The following is a 20,159-nucleotide window of genomic DNA, read 5'->3' as shown; positions in this document are numbered from 1 at the left end:
AAATCTGAGCCGATTTCTATTAAATCCATCGATAATGACGAGAGTCAAAAGAAAATCCTTCATGCCATATTTCGAGAGAATCGGTTAACAAAAGATCATTTTATTGCAATATTATTGCAAATCGAACGAACATATATATATGGGAGCTATATCTAAATCTGAACCGATTTCGAGCAAACTTTTCCAGCAATTGCGATCACTTTTTATACCACTTATCGGTGATTGCGGAGAGAACTGCTGAACACTTCTTTCAGTTCCAGAATCCACTTCAGGCAAAAAGCCATTTTATGAAGCGGTTAACTGGAGGAAATCTTCGACAAAAAGAACTTTTCTTCGTTTGCTGGCCCCTTGCGCCTTTATCGTGAATAGGTTTCCCCCTCCTTAATTTTTTCGCTATACTGCCTTTAGCCGTACAATGGTACAGATAGAGATCTGTTATTTTGTTATATTATTTTGCTAGAGCACTTATAGAGTTGAGTGAGAAGTTTTTCCGATGATCCTTAAGAAAAAATCGTAGAAAAATTCATAAACTTATAGCGTTGTAAATTAAGGGTCAGTATTGGTAACCCCGGTAGAAGGGATAATAGGACCTCAGTCGTTTTTGGCTTCGTATAAGTGACTGTTCCGAAGAGATATACCCTTAATTTTATTGATTATCAAGAGAGCTAAAGTGGAGACGATTTCGATTCAGGATCTTGAGCAAAAAGTTCAGTGCTACAATAGAAAGCGTCTAGATCTAGCAGTATACCAGGCAGGCAAAGGGTATGTTGGTGAAATAGCTACCGAGTTAACATTGCTTCTGCTATAACAATTTTTAGACCTGCTTAGATGTTCTACCATTTTTTTCATCGAAACAAATGGGGAAAGAGAACAGGGTTATAATTATTCTCCTTGCCATTTACAGACGACAATTTTCTGACTTCATAATTGTAACTTGTAATATTCATCATACAATTTCCACATTGACAGTTTTCTTGAAAACCTAAAGCTTTTTTCACAAAATACTTAGTTTTTTTATATATAAACTTTTTCTATACATATTAAATGTTGTATGGAAATCTCAACTCCCTTGTAATAATGATGTTAATGATGGCAATGGCTTTTGATGAAACATAAATTTTTTCCTTGTTATATGTGATGATAATGGCTTAAAAACTTTTGACCCAGCAATTTAGACTATGCCTTTGGACATCATGCGAACGGTGTTTTTAAGGGCCTGTCGCTTATTGCAGAACCAAATACGTATGACTTCACGCTCGTAACCAAGCTGATGGGCAAGACCAGTAATTTCTGTGCCTGAAATGCAGAAGAGAGAAATAATCACTTAATAAGAAGTTGAAGGGGTTAAATGATATAAATAAAAATATGTATAATAAATAAAAAAAAAACTTAAGAAAAACCATAGATCTTTAGTTTGGTCAAGTTTGACAGATGAGTTGCTCAGAATTATGGGAAGACTTGGTATTGCCCTGGCCCTCAAATTGTGTATATGAAGTAAACAATTCGTGGTTTCAGATCAAGGAATCTTAAAGCCATCTCTACCCCACAGAAGATTAAATTAGAAGTTGTACCGTAGTTTTAGAGCAATAAGGACTTAACGACAGTGATCCTGAAGAGGACAAGCAAGCCAGTATTGGCAACCATGTACCATATGATGAAAACAACCTCCCGCCAGACAAGGTCTGGATTTTGGTCCGATAAGTAAATTTTTGGTTACATTTTGTTCACGAACTTGATTATCTGCCACTAAAGCAATACCCAACGTTCTACAAACGGATCAAGGAGCACGTTATATATTGATGTCACGCTTGTGACAATCAGTGACTCGGTCAAAGTTTTAAATAGGAACGTCTCCACCTAGTGCTCCTTTTCGGACCACTACTACGAAAGGTTTTCAGGTTGATCACAAGATAGGGAAGAGGTCGACTGACTGGAATAAGTTCAGGGAACATATACTGAGGCTTGGAGGAAGTAACGGCTTTTCTCAAAACGCTGAAAAGACTGATAGACCTAAAGGTGAGAGAGGGATTTTGTAAAACCTTGTGATAAACGAAATCTTGTTGGAACCCCACAGATATGGCGTGAGATTGACCGCATATGCATATGACGTCGTACTACTGCAACATCATGGAAAGGTCACTGGGGAGGCTATCGAGAAGGGCTACGAGAAATTTGTTGAGGGCGAACCCAATGAAGATGAAGCTGTCTTTGGATGCGATCATCCTGCAGTAGTGTAAGGAGGCAAAATATCTGGGCCTTGTTCTCCATTTGAAAGAAACCGAGTGCTGCGAGGTAGATAGTAGGGGATTAGACCAAAGATGATTTACTAAATGTTCAAGGCCATTGTGAGACCAGTGTTGACATATGGGTCACTGGTATCGTGGAAAGCTGTGGGGAGTTCAGAAAGTGCAGAGACTGTATTGCAACGAATTTACGGAAGCTAAGTTAAGTTCCGACCTATATATTCGGAACTGTGACGATCATGTTGCACTTAAATCTTTCACAAATACTGAGTGCCTATGATGCTCGATGTGACAAGGCGAATAACTGGTGCCTTCAAATAACCAATAGCCAACTTGTTCCCGCGGCGATCGGTCCTTTGGACGGGAACCTGATTGCTCACCTATATATTGTTAATAGCCATATTTCAAAATAAGGAGACAGTACACCTCGTTGAGTTGTCCCTCTGCTAACCTTTGTAGATCTAGACATCCCTAGTCTGCCGTTATGCATATTTAAGTTAGTAAGTAATCAATAAATTTTCCTACGGTAGTGCTGATGCTTAGAAACTCTAGCTCCTCGATGATGGAGGAGCACCCTCTATATCAAGAAATGCTATCATTGTGTATTCCCTGGCAGCGAGAGAGCCTTCAATGTAGCCGACTAGGTTGTGACGGGCTGTTTTAGATGACTTGCGCTTACTATATGCATGCTTTTGCCGAGGAAGGCAATATCTAGGGATATCTAGGGATATCTGATATGTTTCTATCAACCTCTCTAAAGTCCTCTGCATAATTAAGACGAAAAGCTTTTGCCTTCGTGTGGTTAGACATCCCAGCGTCTAGAATGAAAATGACGTTTGTGTCCCTCTCTCCCTCCGTTATATACGATACGCTGATACAAACAAAGTACGTATCCAGAAGCCAGTTGGATACAGCTTGAAATTTAACCGGTCGTCAAGGCCTGGAGACTTATAGGAGTCGAAACTTTTTAAGGACCAAAAGGATTTTAGACACAGACACAATTACCCCAACAACCTCCAACGAATGCATATCAGTGAAAATTTCTTCTGGTGTCACGATGTCCGTTGGAAAGTTTCTCGCAAAATGTGTATCAACGAGTAGTTTTAGTGCTTCTTCACCACACATTGTCCATACAATCTCTGACTTCTGAATGTATCTCAATGTGAAGTTTTTAAGTATAGAATCTTCCTGAGGCTAGAGGCCTAAGATGTATCTCCACGGAGCGGCAGAATTCCACGCAATATTTGTTCTCATCCTTTTTTAGCTCGCCCATGTATTTTATCATCTCATCTAGGAGCAGGTATGCAGGTTAGGTTAAGTTGAAAAGAGAGTGCAGATATTAATCCGCCTCATGCCACTATGGACATACACCTAAGCCAGTAATCGGCTTGTTGTGTGCTCCAAAAACAATAAAGTTACCTCTAAAAAGAAAATTTTATGTCAGAAATTCCGTGCTACTTACAAAATTCTTAATTGTTTTCAATACCACTCCCCTAAGTTGGTTCATGCCTGGTATTGTGTCTCCACCTAAGTGCCGGTATCTGTTGACGCGAAAGCTGGGCAATGACAAAGCAAATGGTCCAACGTGTTATCATCTTCCCCACATGCCATACACATGTTATCGCTTGCAGCACCGATTTTACATAGGTGAGCTCGTAGTCCGATGTGTACGGTTATAATATCAATAGCTATACTGACATCCTTCTTACTTCCTTTCAGTAATAGCCTCTACTTTTTACGATCTGGATCCCCCCATAGGATTTTCGCAGTCCTACCGACCTTTTCGCTGTTCCACAATATTGCATGCGCATTCGTCGCCCACTCCCTTAACATGGACTTCGTCGACCCGAAAGGCTTCGGGTTAACCAAGTTTATTGACGGCAGTCCTCTGGCCTACACCGCCAAATCGTCTGCCCTTTCATTTCCCCTTATTCCGTTATGGCCCGGCACCCAAACGATGCGGATTTTGCCATCCTCAGAGAAGGCGTTAATCTCCTTCTTACACTGTGACCTTACCGTCCTGGTTGTAATAATTGCACTTGTGGCATTTTTACAGTCAGTAAAGATGTTTACACTCGACGTCCTCGCGTTAGTACCACACCACCTCATGCATTCCGTGATCGCCCGAATCTCCACCTGCAGAACCGTATTATGGTCAGACAGTCTAAAACAGATCACTGTCCCTGGGTTCTGAATGTAGAACCCCAGCCCCCCTTTGTCGTCTAGCTTTGATCCATCCGTGTAACATGATCCTCCAGATGGCATTACTAGGGTACCGTCAATCCAAGACTGTGCCGATGGTAGCAGTGCTTCGCACTTTACTTCAAGATTCATCTCAGGTATCCCATCGGAAACCTCTTCCCTTCCATCCAGGTTTCCTATTGTCGTCTCGATTATACCGCGATGGTATGAGCTGCTCCCATCCTCAATCCATTCTCCCATCGCCTTAAGTCTCATAGTCGCAGTGGCTGCCTCACACTTAATCTGTATGTCAATGGGTCGGATATCTAGAATAGTCTCCAGTGCCCTAGTGGGCGTGGTCCTCAGCGCTCCGCCTATGACAAGACAACATTTTCTCTGAAGCCGTTGTTTGGTTCTTATGTTGCACTTTTTCGCCATAGCAGTCCTCCAAACTACTGAGGCGTAAGTAAGTATTAGTCTAATCACCCTCCTGTAGAGCCGGTGGACCATCCTAGGATTCAGGCCTCATTTCGAGTCTACGGCCCGTCTACATAGTGCCCAACATCTGTGAGCCTGCTCAGTACGCTCCTGAATGTGACACTTCCAATTCAGTTTCCTGTCCAAGATCACACCTAAGTATCTGACCTTGTCAGATATTGAGGAAACGTGGTGCGTTAAATTGGCCCACCTTCGTCTTCCTCGTGAACAGGCATATTTCAGTCTTCTCTGTGTTAACATTGAGACCTCTGGGTCTAGCCTAGTCATATGCCATATGCAAGACCTTTTCGGCCCTTCTGCGTAGTTCGTTCGGACCCTTACCTTAACAGCGGACATCGTCTGCGTAGCAGACGGGTTGGAGACCCTCCTCAGTCAGCATTCGTAATAGGTCATCCGTAATAGGTATATGGTGGTCACCCAAAGGAGTGTCGATAAAATGCCCCCCTGTGACGTGCATTGTGCCACTTTCTCCCTTATTTTTATGCCATGGGCAGACAATTCATCCACCTGTCCTTTACCATATGGGTTATCCAGTCTCTAAGGACCAGGTTCACCTGGTACTGGTCTAAGGATTGGATCAGTGTGTCGGTCTGCACATTGTTAAAAGCCCCCTCGATGTCAATGCATACCGCCAGGCTGTACGTTTTGGCATCGGAATAGTTTTCAATTTTATGCACAACCTCGTGCAGGACAGTTTCAACTGACCTTCCCTTGACATAGACATGCTGTTTCCTACTCTTCCTACTCTTTATCATGGTGTTCACAATACGTTCCATGGTTTCGAGTAGAAAGGACGTAAGGCTTATGGGTCTGTAGGCCTTTGGTGTTGCTTAACTTGCCTTGCCGGGCTTGGGTATAAACAGCACCCTTGCCTCCTGCCAGGCTTTCGGAGTATATGCAAGTCCTATACACTCTGTGAAAATATTGACTAGAGCAGGTATATAAATATATATATAAAGAGAAATTATCCCAAACAAGGATGCGTCCAACAAAAAGTACAAACATCTCAAGGCAAAATCTGTATATTATCTGCGACATCATGGCACAGAGGTTAGCATGTCCGCCTATGGGTTCAAACCTAGCCGTGAACATCAGAAAAATGTTCAGCGGTGGCCATTGCCTTACTAATACTGGCTACTGGCAGGCAAGGTATCCTGCCATGATAAAACTGCTCTACCAAGTGGTGTTGCTATGCGGCATGCAGTTCAGACTCGAAATAAAAAAGGAGATACCTTATCATTGAGTACAAAACTTTAATCGAAGTGCACTCATTTATATGAGAGAAGTGTCCCCTGTTCCTTAATGGGATGTTCATGGGAAATTTAGTAATAAAGGGTGATTTTTTTGAGGTTAGGATTTTCATGCATTAGTATTTGACAGATCACGTAAGATTTCAGACATGGTGTCAAAGAGAAAGATGCTCAGTATGCTTTGACATTTCATCATAAATAGACTTACTAACGAGCAACGCTTGCAAATCATTGAATTTTATTACCAAAATCAGTGTTCGGTTCGAAATGTGTTCATTCACCGTAACGTTGCGTCCAACAGCATCTTTGAAAAAATACGGTCCAATGATTCCACCAGCGTACAAACCACACCAAACAGTGCATTTTTCGGGATGAATGGGCAGTTCTTGAACGGCTTCTGGTTGCTCTTCACTCCAAATGCGGCAATTTTGCTTATTTACGTAGCCATTCAACCAGAAATGAGCCTCATCGCTGAACAAAATTTGTCGATTCACTGAAAATGATTTCACTGAAAATGATTCACTGAAAATGATTTGCAAGCGTTGCTCGTTAGTAAGTCTATTCATGATGAAATGTCAAAGCATACTGAGCATCTTACTCTTTGACACCATGTCTGAAATCCCACGTGATCTGTCAAATACTAATGCATGAAAATCCTAACCTCAAAAAAATCACCCTTTAGTACATAACGGACGGCTTTCGTTCACTTGCTATCAGCTGATAGTATGGGGGGAATCAGCTGACTTGTGTTTACCAAACAATAGAAAACCGATTTGTCAAGAATCACTCCTTTGTGGGTCCGAGGCATAAAAATATTTAAACTACTCTTATCCGGGTAGGAATATTATAGAATTTGACACTGATAACAGTAGGAAAATAATTATAAAATAACTTATATATTTATAACTTAAATGAATAATTTATTATGGAAAATTTGAAATTACCACTCACCCGATGGATGGGTATTACGCTCAAAATGAGCATTTAAAAGCTCTAAAGCTTGCGGTGTAAACGAGGTACGTCTCTTGCGTTTCTTCGATGGCTCCACTCCTATATAATCGGTTAAATGATTTTGTCCAGACTTAAAGCGGTTCCAGTGACTGCTGATAGAGGAAAAGACAAACAAAAAAAAAAAAAACAATCCAGAAAGCAAGAACATAGAAAACAAAAGTTAGTAAATCCTTAGAAGCGCCACTAATAGCAAACGCTGTAGGAACTTAATCCATACTCTCACCTCTCTTCGGCCTCTTTCATCCAACGCTCTAAAACAGGTTTAATTTTTTGAGCGCTCTTTGGTGTTATATCCAGCTTTTCGAACCTACATAAAAATATGCGAAAAAATATACAAAAACACACAATTAGTTGGAGAAAATGAGTGATTTTATTTTGTTTTTTTTTCTTTGAGGATGTCTATTTTTAGTATGCGCTTGGTTTTTGTTTACAAAAAAGTGCCAGGACATTGTCTGTTCTTCACATTTTCGTTTCTCTAGTGGTTTTTGTAGTGATAAAAAGCCAAAATTAAGAGAAATTGGGGGATGTGTTTTTTTTTTCTAAATTTCAAAGGAAATTATTGTTTTGTTTATTTTTTTTTCTTGAGGGATATACATTTCAATTGATAAGCCACAAAATATTATGGTTAAAAGTGAGTTATTGTATATATTTTTTATATATATATATGTATATATGGATAGGCAATGCCCTGGCCAATACAAAAACAACACAGCTTTTAAGTTTAGCGCATACTAAAAGTAAACAAAATAAGTAATAAAATAAAAAAAATTAAAAGTTTGTTTTACAAAATTTAACGCATTCTTGTGATAATTCAAAGTGGCATTTGATGTATTAAAGATTTATTCGGTTAATGTTAAGTTAAAAATAAAGCTTTTTAGCTTAAAGCTTTGGGTTTCAGAGTATTCCTTAAAGAAAAAATATTTTAGTTTTTAAAATGATTTTATTGATCAAAAGTTTCAGTAACTGTTCAAAAAGGTCATCAAAAGCTCAGGAAGTGGAGCTTTTTTTAGCTTAAAGCTATTTAGCTTAAAAGCTTTGGGTTTTAGGGTTTTCCTTGATGCAAAAATATTTTAGTTTTTAAAATGATTTTATTGATCAAAAGTTTCAGTAACTGTTCAAAAAGGTCATCAAAAGCTCAGGAAGTGGAGCTTTTTTTAGCTTAAGGCTATTTAGCTTAAAAGCTTTGGATTTAAGGGTTTTCCTTGATGTAAAACTATTTTAGTTTTTAAAATGATTTTATTGATCCAAAGTTCGAGTAACTGTTCAAAAAGGTCATCAAAAGCTCAGGAAGTAGAGCTTTTTTCCCTATTAAATTTATTTAAAATTGGGTTTCTTGCGAAAAGCTTTCTAGCTCATGGCAAACACTGGAAATGTTTGGCTAATTTGTGTCACGGGGAAATCAGCTGATCTGACTCATCCACGTCAGCTGATTTTATGCATACATAAACAGCTGATTTCTTTCACGATAATCAGCTGATTTTGATATATCAAGCCATAGTGCAACGATCGATTGAAATACAACATCAGTACGTTTTCCAGACTGACTTACAAGAATTGTGCATATTCAAGAAACGGAATTTGGTTACTCTCAAAGTAATCAGCTGACTTCAAATAATGAAAACAGCTGATTTGGATGAATTAGAACAATAAAGCTTTTAGATTTATGCACAAAGTACAAACTGATCTTCGTGACGAAAGCTTTTCTGTAAATGTTTGTTGCACTAAATTATATGCAGTAATGAGCGGACTAATGTTTCGTAGAATCGAACTAAGAGTCTAATAAATCTTGATATTTAAGATTTAAGCTTTTAGGAGCTTTTAAGGCCACTTATTTTCTTCTTTTAAGTGCTTTCGTTTTATTTATCGATTTATTTAATGACAAAGTATTAAATAATTATTTCTTAAATGATTTTTTTAACTGTGACCACTTTATATAGCAGTTTATTTAATTAAACAAATGTATTTAAGCTATTTTATTGTCATATAAACTAAAAAGCTTCAACAGTTTTTTTCAATAAATATTTAAATGCGTTAAATTTTTTTAACATTTGTATAGTTTTTCTTTTGTTTTTGTAAAACTATAAAAAAAATTTTGGTTTTTTTAAGTTTTCTTAAGGCAAACAATTATTTTTATTATTTAAAGAAAAATGATTGTTCATACTTATTTGTTCCGTTTTCAACATACATGTTTTGTTGTTGAGACGAGAGTTGAGCAGCATACATTTGTGCGGCTAAAGCACTGTTTTACATTTCATTTCAAATGGATACAGTTAACAACATGCACATCAATTTTTGTGATGTGTTTTTTGGTTTTTTTGTTTTGTTTAAAATTTTCGAAAAAGCCGAAAAAAAAGAATGAAAAACAAGAAATTTATTTTAATTATTATTTTATTCATAAGAAAAAGCAATTAGCAATTGTTGGTTAGTTTAAGAAACAAATGTCCTGGCACAATAAATAAACAAAAATTTTGGTTAGTTTTTTTTTTTTTTGCTATTTCGATGGAAAGTGGGTAGTAGTAAATAAAATAAAAATTGGTATAAACTCTAAGAAAAATAAAAAAAAATTCTACGAACTGATATTTGATGTCTTATTTAAAAATCATATTTTGGTAAAAATATATTCTGTTTCTATATATAACTGTAAATTTTACCGATTTCTTCGATCCTACAGTTATTGGGCACAAGTTTCTTTTTACCTCTATGTGGGTATTTCAATGGTTGTTAATGTATTAAACATTTTGTACACAAAATTTGTATCGCAGAACCCTGTTCTGTATTCTTAAGGATTTGCATATTCCATCCTATTGAGTTATCTCTTTAATTGCTGTGTTCCATTAGAGTCCCGTCATCGCTTTTGAACTTTTGCCGTCCATCCAATAGTTACACTCATTTAAAGGCTTTATGTATCAACCGACCTTCTCAAAACTTTGCTTTATTCCACAATTACCACAAAATGTGCGGATTTTGGTCGAAATCTGTTCAAAATTGGACATAACTCTCGTTCATATAGTTTCGTCCGATTTGGACTAATAGTGCAACAACATGGTCATTTGTTATCCGATTCACGTGTAACTTGGCACAAAGGATTCTCTTATGACTCCCGATTTCATAGAAATCGGTTCATATTGAGAAATAGCCCCATATATACATATGTATCAACCGATTATCACTTTAAGAGCCGTTGTCGACGTATTTCTTAATAGATTATCTCCAAATTTTCCACAATGTATTTTTATATGATTTTAACTATGTATGCTGTTCTTGGTTTCTTGGTTAAAATCTGTTAAGATTTAGATATAATTCTCATGTATATTTTCTTCCCATTTGGACTAATATTGCAATAATTTGGTCATTAACCAACCCTAACAAAATTTGTCACTAAGGTTTCTCTTGTGACTTATGACAAATATACATATAGCTCCCTTATATATGTATTTCGCGATTTTTACTTTTAAGGCCTTTGCTAACGCATTTATCAACCGATCTTATCCATATTTTGCAATATGAGTTTTTCTATAACTCCCACAATATGTCGGGATTTTGGTGGAAATTCTGCATTTAAAATTTAACCAAATTTTGGTTTCGATGGCTTAAACTACATATGCAATGTGATGTAAGGTATCAAAAGGTCAGCTGACTTTAATTCAAACGAGCCCAAATTGCCGTAGGTATGGCACGAGTATACACTCTAACAAACACACGTAATACCTTCTACAATATATACAACTTAAATTAAATAAATCAATGTAACCCCAACATAAAAGACGATACTGGCCTACATGGCAACTATATGAAAATATGCTCATAACTGTTGGGAAGAATGTTGGGGTGTCAAATACAACTTATAGGTGCTGATTTAATCGAAATCGGACAATGAATGTGCTCTTTATGGGCAAAAGACTCTAACTCGGAGTTTCGTAAGCTATATCTACATATGACCTGATACGGACTATATTTGGGCCGGATTTTGAGGGCTATTAAATAATCCATTGTTTTACATCTCCGCAAAAATCGGTTTATTAATGTACCTCTTTGAGCTCAAAAACTGAATTCGGGATACCGATCTGTTTGGCACAATATAGAGTGACGGAGTGGATAAAGACAGAAGAGCGAGGCGCTTGGAAATCTATACTACTTTCGGCTAGAAGAACAAATGTTCTGTAATGGCCAAGTAAGGTATCTATTTGGCATATATACTAATATTACAACTGAATTTACCATGAGCAAGAGAGAATACTTCTCTCATACCAATGAGTGAAGTGTGATTAAAGTTTTAGTTAAAACATAAGGGGCCTCCTTTCTATATGCCGAGTCCGAACGGCGTGCCGCAGAGCGACACATCTTTGGGAAGGAGTTTTAACATGGCATAGTACCCCACAAATGTCGCCAGCCTTAGTAAGGGGATAAACACCGCCGAAAAATTTTCTCATGGTCACGCCGGTATTTGAACCCAGGCATTCGGCGTCAAACGCGGACATTCTAACCTCTGCATGACGGTAGCCTCCACATATATCCAAATATTTTATATTCGTATGAAATTGGTTAAAAAATGCTCCTGATAAGCTCTTAAAATCTTTAATCGTGAAATTGGCCTAGATGACGGCTATTTCCACGTATAGTCCGATTTCTACCATAATGAGCAAGGATGAAGCGGGACCTAATACAACTCACTCTAAATAATGAAAGCGAAGTAAGGTAAAATAAATGGGTCAGTTTCCTTAAGAAAGTGGAAAAAAAATCTTCGGCTCGAATCTTTAAAATTAGAACAAACATTTTTTCAGTGTAGTCTATCATCCTTTATACTGAAGACTCTTGAGAGTTGAGAGAAACATATCTCAGGGCAAAGATCCCAGGAAATCGCCTATCTCGGCAACATCATGCATATAGTAAGGGCAAGCCCTTCACGACCTAGGCTACTACATCAAAGCCTCTCTCGCTGTCAAGGAATACACAATGGCAGCATTTCTTGACATTGAGGGTGCTTTCAATAATGTAAAACCAACGTCAGTCATAAACAAATGGCGTCATAGGCGAACATGCTAACCTCTGCGCCATGGTGGCCTTGAGAAAAATTTAGATTAAGTTATACGATGAGCCACATTTTTTACCGAAACGATCTCATTCTATTTCCTACTAGATCGTTAGTAGAAAATAGAACTGAAAGTGATCAAATACCTAAAAAAAACATTTGAGGACTAGAGCGAAACACTAATACCAGATATACTATATTGAATTGATGGGATATTAGCTTAATTGCTATCTTAAAATCATGCTAAATCAAACCTAACGGGAAAACTGGATCGTGTATGAAGAAATTTATATTGACAATTCATGCCTAAATACAAATTTCTGGTCCAAATCGGCCCATAAACAAAGAGTTAATATTTTTCCGCTTTCTAATGATAAGGTACTTCCTTTTATACACACCACCAAAGGGTAGGGGGTATACTAATCTAGTCATTCCGAAATATTAATCTAAGAATTCTAAGCGGATGTGAATATTTACAATTTCTTAGGCTTTATAAAGCGTTCTGGATGGTTCAACGGTAAGAACTAGAAGGTATTTCTACTGTTGCTGTGGATGGACCAAAATGTCTTTGGGTTATAAAAGTGATATATGCAGATTATTAGATAACAAATGCAATATACATATCATGTAATAGCACCTTTAGTAAGGCAGTTAAAATAGTTTATTCCTTTTCGGACTTTACATACCTTAACTTAATGCATGCTAAATTTGCAAAATGAGCTGTGGAAAGCTTTATTCATTCGGATATGAAATTCTTTCGTCAGTCGGACGGACCTCAAATATAAGATCTTAGAGCAAAATTTGAGGTAAACAAAATGGTATGAATATAACCTCATTAAATGGGGCTATATTCATTATATTATTCTCGATTCTTATCGATTTTTGATGACAAAAAAATTTATATTTCGGTTCTTAAATTGTTTCCGTCAATACTGTGTGCCAATTGTATTCCCAATATAGCATTAGAAAATTTAAATATTGAGTTGAATCGAAAAATTTTTAGGCAAAGATGCCAATTAGACACAAACCCCTTTTTAACTTCTTAAACACATAAAAAGGTACTGAAGTGGCTTAAATTAGCAAAAGCAGATGATATTTCACCAGTTGACAGCCATGCAAAATACGGCCCACATCACATTCAGATTTAGTTGATATCTATATACAACCATCAACAGATTTCAATGAAATTTAGAACAGTGGGCTGAAATTGGCCTTCCAAGTCTCAAAACTCAAATCCTTTTTTTTTTTTGCTTGAGTAGATCAATATTCTTATCGTTTTTCATTATAATTATATCTATATCTTGTTAGAGATGAAAATTTTGAGCTGATTTTGCTGAAATTTCGAGAAGATAATAAAGTTGACCCGGAGGCCATGGGAGAGTAGAGGTTAGCATGTCCGCCTATGACTACTTCACGAAGTGGTGCCGCTAAGCTGAATTGCATTAATCAGGGTGCACTCAATGATATGAGAGAAATATCCCATGTTTCTAAATGTAATGTTCATGAAAACTTTGTATATTACTACCTGAACCGAGTCCGATGCGCTGCGTTTTCCTTTATAATATAAAGAATAATATATTACTTTAAATGTTTATATTCTAATTTTTGAAAACTTGTATTGAAATACAATACCGTTTAACTAATATAGATGTACTCTTCTCCCAAATGCCTTTTATTTGTTTTGCGTTTTGTCCTTAATGATATACATTTCCCTAATCATATTTTCATAGTTGGTAAATATGACCTTTTTGGGGGTGTTGTGCGGACAGTGCAGTACCCCCAATGGCTGTACAAATGGATATCATATTCGTGATCTGTATCCAAATAACCTTAATTTAAACCCAAATTACTATGATCGGTAAAAATGTATATCGCGCTTGAGGTCTGTTTACGATGATCGGTAAAAATGTATATCGTGCTTGAGGTGTGTTTTGGGGATGGAGACCCCCAAACACTTAGATCCAACAATGAATACCAGATTTGTTTCATTTGTTATTTGTTGATACCTTTCATATTAGTCTCATATTGATCTGATCAGTCTATATAACTGTGTGTGGAAAGTTTTGGATGGTGCGGACACCCGAAGGCACCCCATATATAATGAACTCACTATATAACATCTTGTGCCCTTAGTATTAAATTGACTGATTAAAAATAATTTACATACATTCTATGCTTGTTTGTGTAATTTTGTTTTCGACTGGGACTAATATATTTTCTTTTAACTGTTGAATTCCTATTGTAATAAATATTCACTTTAATGTTGAATAATAATAATAATAAAAAATTATAAACTCATACAGAAAAATTAGTTTTGAAATATAATAAAATTAAAACAATACACTACATAGGACATTTTCTACAAAATCAGTTAAAAATAGAAAATAATAAAAAAAAATCATTAAAAAACAAGATTCAAACTTTACACTCACCTGCATATGGCACTTTGACTATAGGCCGGACCCTCAGTTACAGATAAGGCCTGGCCCACTTGGGTCTGGGTCAAACCTAATGATAAACGTCTTAACTTAAATGCTTTGGCAAATTCTTTTATTTCATCTAAATCAATGCCATCAACCATATTTGTGGTGGCCTGATTGATGGTGGGCTCATCTAAAAAGAAAAAGAGAAAGAGAACAATGTAAAAATGTATGCAAATAAAGAAGAAAAGTAGTTTAAAAGATATTTTTTCAAGCTTAATAATTAACTTACAACTTGTCTGGAGAAAAGTAAAATACCAGTTAAATAGCTTAAGATAACCAGATAATTGAAAAAAATGCAGAAAAGTCATAAGGTGTTAATTAATTAGAAATTTTCTTAGTTCTCCTCTCCACACCAAAAGAATTGTGTTTCTTGGTCATATTTTAGCTTTAGTTTTCTTAGCCCTTTACTTTCTTTCTACGGAGCTACTTGTTGAGCATACCACTCATCGTGAAGTAATTAGTTAAAGATTCTAACTGTTGCTTCTTGGCATACTGCTGCCATGTAATTACACAGGTAATTGCGGTAATTAACAAAATGCTATTAGTAGCTACCTATGTTCTTTATCCTACCACCAACGCCAAAGAGGCATGATGATGATGTAAAGCAATGATGCTGCAAGAAGGTATGTCTATTAAGAGTAACAGTCGCATGATATTGCATTTTATGGCAAACTAGCTGAACCGGACCTGCTCCGCTGATTCTTCTTTTATTTTATGTGGAACAAAATTATCCTTTAAATATTTATTTTCGATAATTAAAGAGCTTTTAGTGAAATATCATGCTACGAAAATAGTATTTGTATGTATATCGCTTGGCTAACAGGTAAACAATTTAAATGCCTTTATCTGAATCCCATATGATCTTTACTGATTTATGAATTCGCTCAAAGGGTTTAGGGTCATTTGGGTTTGGATGTTAGATGTACTCCATTCTTATGAGTCTATAGTTGAGCCCCATATTCTCATGGGGATTTTGGTGGTAAGAAGGCTCCCATGGTGGCGGTTGGTGGCTTTAGGGGGTAGAGTGGACCCCCAGAAACGTGGTCCCGAATGTAGGTATGAATTTTATGATCTACTTCCAAATACCTTTCATTTGAGTCCCATATAGCTTTGAACCGTAAATAAGTATGTCCGATTTATGGGTGTTTTCGGAGAGAGTTGGTCCCCAGACACTTGACCCTGAAAAAAATATCCGCATCGTGCTCTTGTCTCAAAAACCATTTATTTTAACCCCATATTGTCATTGGTTAGAGGGAAGTTTATGGAATGAGGCGTACCCCATACACATGACCCCAAAATTGGTTATCATATTAATTTTCTAATCTCAAATACCTTTTATTTGGTCGATAAATTTTTAATATTGGGGAAGGGGCGGTGCCCCAAATACATGGTCCTACATTTGGATATTACATTCGTATTCTACTCCCAAATACCTTTACTTGAGCCCCATATTACGATGGTCAATAAATAATTGCGTTTGTGGGGTGTTTTTGGGAAGGGTTAGACCCCCAGAAAAATGGTCCCCAAAATGGGTATCAATTTCGTGCTCTACTCCCCAATACTTTTCATTTGAGTCCCACATTGACCTGGTCGGTAAATATGTCCGATTTAGATATGTTTTGGGCAGTGGGGTTTTCCCCCAAACACTTAGCCTTGAAAATAAATCAGCATCGGGCTCTACTCTCAAATATAAATTATTTGAACCCCATATTGCCGTTGGAGCGCACAACAAGCCGATTACTGGCTTAGGTGTATGTCCATAGTGGCATGGGGCGGATTAATATCTGCATCCTCTTTTCAACCTAACCTAACCTATTGCCATTGGACTTAAAGTTGGCTATCAAATACGTTTTCTAATCTCAAATACCTTTCATTTAAACCCCTTATTGCAAAAATCAGCAAATATATCCCCTTTTTTGAGAGCTTCACTCTCTTTAAGACCCAAATTGCCATGGTGAGCAAATACGTTCTATTTGGGGGTTGTTATGAGGGTGGGGCGTTCCCTAGACAGTTTGTCCTAAATATTGATATCAGTTTCATGGTCTACTCCAAAATACCTTTCATTTGCGCCCCATATTTGCATAGTCGGCAAACAGATCCGGTTTGGGGGATGTTTTCGGGGATGGGGCAGGCATTCAATGACTTTCTCTGAAAATATATATCAGCTTCGTACTCTACTCTAAAGTACCTCATATTTGAGCCCAATATTGCAATGGTCAGCAAATACTTCTTATTTGGGTGGTGTTATGGGGTGGGTTGGCCCTAAAGAAACTCTTTCCAAAGAGCTTTCATTTGAGCCCCATATTGCTATGCTCGTAAATTTGTGCCATTTGGAGGGTGTTTTTAGGGAGGGGCGGCCCTCAAAACTCTTGGTTCCACATTTGGATATCTTATTCGTATTCTACACTCAAATACCTTCTATTTGAGCTCCATATTGCGATGGTTAGCAAATAAGTCCTGTTTGGAGGTGTTTTTAAAGAGGGGCGGCCCCCAACACTTGATCGCAAATTCTGATATCAGATTTGGATTCCACTCGTAAACACCTTTTAGTTGAATCCCATATTGCCATGGTCAGTAAATATATCCGATTTAGGGGTGTTTTGAGGGTTGGGGTGGTCCCCCCAACACTTGGTCCCAATTTTAGATATCAGACTCGTATTCTACTCTTAAATACCTTTCATTTGAGTCCCATATTGTCGTGGTTGGTCTATACATATATTTGGTAGGTTTTGGGGTGGGGCGCCCCCTCTAGTTACCCCATCCGAAATTTGGATGTCAAATTTTTGTTTTTAGGTTACTATAAGAGAGCACACAAATCTTTGCTTAAATCGCACCACCCATCTCGGAGATCTGGAGTTTCTGAAAATAAGGGTAAAGGGGAGGGTCCGCCCCCCCTTCGGATATCAAAAAATTTAGTACCCTATTTTCATCACGGGATCATTATGCACCATCCGTGAAAATTTCAAGAAAATTGGTTCAGTCGGCTCAAATCGGTTCAAGCAAACAAACAAACACAAATTGATTTTTATATAAGAGAAGATATTTTTGAACTTAACTAGAAACAGCGTGCTTAATTCGGCCGGACTAATTTTTTATACCCTCCACCATGGATCGCATTTGTCGAGTTCTTTTTCCGGTATCCCTTTTTAGGTAAACAAAGGATAAAGGAAAAGAATTGCTATGCTATTGGAGCTATATCAAGTTATGGTCCGATACGGACCATAAATCATTGCGTAAAATTTCAGCCAAATCGAATAAGAACTGCGCCCTTTATGGGCTCAGGGAGTGAAATAGGGAGATCAGTGTATAGGGGAGCTGTATGAGGTCATAAACTGTTTCAGACCATAATTGACATGTATATTGAAGGTCTTGGGAGAAGCCGTTGTACAAAATTTCAGCCAATCGGTTAATAATTGCGCCCTCTAGATGCTCAAGAATCCCAGAATGGTTTATATAACAGCTATATCAGGTTATAAGCCGATTTGAACCATATTTAGCACAGTTATTGGAAGTAATATCAAAACACATCATGCCAAGTTTCAGCCCAATCGCCCTCCAATTGTGCCCTCCAGATGCTCAAGAAGTCAAGATCAAGGAATATTTTATATGGCAGCTATATCAGGTTATGAACCAATTTGAACCATATTTGGTTATTGGAAGTAAAATCCAAACACATTATGCCAAACATATTCAGCCAAATCAGATAGGAATTGCGCCCTCTAGAGGCTCAAGAAGTCAAGACCCCAGATTGGTTTATATGACAGCTATATCAGGTTATTGACCGATTTGAACCGTACTAAGCGCAGTTGTTGGAAGTGGTACCAAAACATTACGTGCAAAATTTCAGCTAAATCGGATAATAATTGCGCCCTCTAGAGGCTCAAGAGATCAATACCAAAGATCGGTTTATATGGCAGCTGTATCAAAACATAGACCGATGTGGCGCATTTACAATCCCAACCGACCTACTCTAATAAAAAGTAATTGTGCAAAATTTCAAGCGGTTAGCTTTACTCCTTCGAAAGTTTGCGTGGTTTTCACAAACTGAGAGACAGACGGACATGGCTAGATCGATCGATAATGTCATGACGATCAAGAATGTATATACTTTATGGGGTCCAAGAAAAATATTTCGAGGAGTTACAAACTGAATGACAAAATTAGTATATCCCCATCCTATGGTGGAGAGTATAAAAAGGAAATTTCTTATGTACCCTACCAGATAGCATTCAGGATATACAAGCTTTGTTAGTCGATTGTTAGCTTATTGAAATATTGATCGAAGAGCAAAAATAGGCAAATTTAATTTTTCGTTTGTTTCTCTTTCGAGACGACTTTAAAGAACGGAGATTTTTTCGCAATGGAAAAGGAAACCAGAGAAACCAGGTGTGTGTAGTTATACACACACCAACCACTATGGGGCGCGTTTCGTCATTTGGTTAGAATGACTCATCAGGAAAATTAGTCCCAGAGGCTTCTAGAGCCTTACATTGGTAGGTTGTACATCGCGAAAACGTGTGTTATGTCGTGCTTACATCATAGACACGTTTTCGCGGTATATTCGTTATAGGTACGACCTACCAATGTATGGTCATAAAGCATCCGCACCTAATTTGGCTGATGAGTCATTCTAACCAAATGACGAAACGATGTGTGTTGCGATCTTCAGCTTTCCTTTCCCATTGCAACAAATTTCCGCGAAAGAAAAACAAACAAAAATTGTTAAATTAAATGATCTTCGCAATAACAGGCAAAAACAAAACTTGACAATAATAATTTAATGTTGGATGTCCTGACATCTAATTTGATCCGGAGATGTCCGATCGTCTGTCTATTCACAGTATGCTATCATCTAGTTTGTATCCAATTTGGCTGAAATTTTACATGCAATGTTCTGTGCTGACTTCTAATCTCCAGATATGGCTGCCATATGAATCGTATATTGGTTTGATTCCTTGAGCACCTGGTGAGCGTAGTTCTAATCTGAATTCGATGCAGTTTAGTTTGCGGAATTTTGTTATGACCATGTCAAGTATTATGAAGTAAGATCGGCAAAGCTCGAAAGAACGTTTGGTTTGAACATTTTCTGGTACAGCTTAATGTAATTAAAGACCATTTTAGCAAACTATACATTATTATCTTTCCCATCTTTCTTCCATCTCTATGGTTTTCTTTCTCTTCTTTTCTCTTTCTGAAAATCACTATCATTGTAATAAATCCAACAAGTTTTAGTTCAATGCCTCCTAGCACTTAATTTTAGAAAAATGTTTAGATGGTTTCATTATAGTTTCTCTTCCTACGATTTTTATGCAAACACCGTTAATACCACATCCGCCAACTGTCACTTCATTTGGCAGGCAAACAAAAACTTTAAGAAGCACCCCCTTAAATGCCCTTAAGAGGATGCTTCTTCTGGCTGGCTGTTCAAAGCTAATGCTATTCTAATGTCATCATTTAAGTTAAA

General features: G+C 37.2%; 1 protein-coding gene across 12 annotated transcripts in view; it reads right to left on the bottom strand.

The window, feature by feature from the left end:
- Window positions 1–216: 216 nt before the first annotated feature.
- LOC106082744 (serine-rich adhesin for platelets) overlaps window positions 217–20,159 on the bottom strand; it is a 457,776-nt gene continuing 437,833 nt past the window's right edge. For 4 of the 12 annotated variants that reach the window (XM_059368535.1, XM_059368534.1, XM_059368539.1 and 1 more), the window contains 5 exons: window positions 14,645–14,825; window positions 9,345–9,422; window positions 7,407–7,490; window positions 7,124–7,275; window positions 217–1,296 (listed from right to left, as the gene is read on the bottom strand). In XM_059368535.1, coding sequence (XP_059224518.1) covers window positions 1,172–1,296; window positions 7,124–7,275; window positions 7,407–7,490; window positions 9,345–9,422; window positions 14,645–14,825 — 620 coding nt within the window. In that variant the 3' untranslated portion in view covers window positions 217–1,171. The remainder of the gene's footprint in view (window positions 1,297–7,123; window positions 7,276–7,406; window positions 7,491–9,344; window positions 9,423–14,644; window positions 14,826–20,159) is intronic. The other 8 variants (XM_059368538.1, XM_059368545.1, XM_059368540.1 and 5 more) reach the window with 5 other exon arrangements.

The sequence above is a fragment of the Stomoxys calcitrans genome, chromosome 5 (assembly GCF_963082655.1).
Source record: "Stomoxys calcitrans chromosome 5, idStoCalc2.1, whole genome shotgun sequence".
Classification (NCBI taxonomy): Eukaryota; Metazoa; Arthropoda; class Insecta; order Diptera; family Muscidae; genus Stomoxys; species Stomoxys calcitrans.
This window is presented reverse-complemented; position numbering and strand designations above follow the sequence as displayed.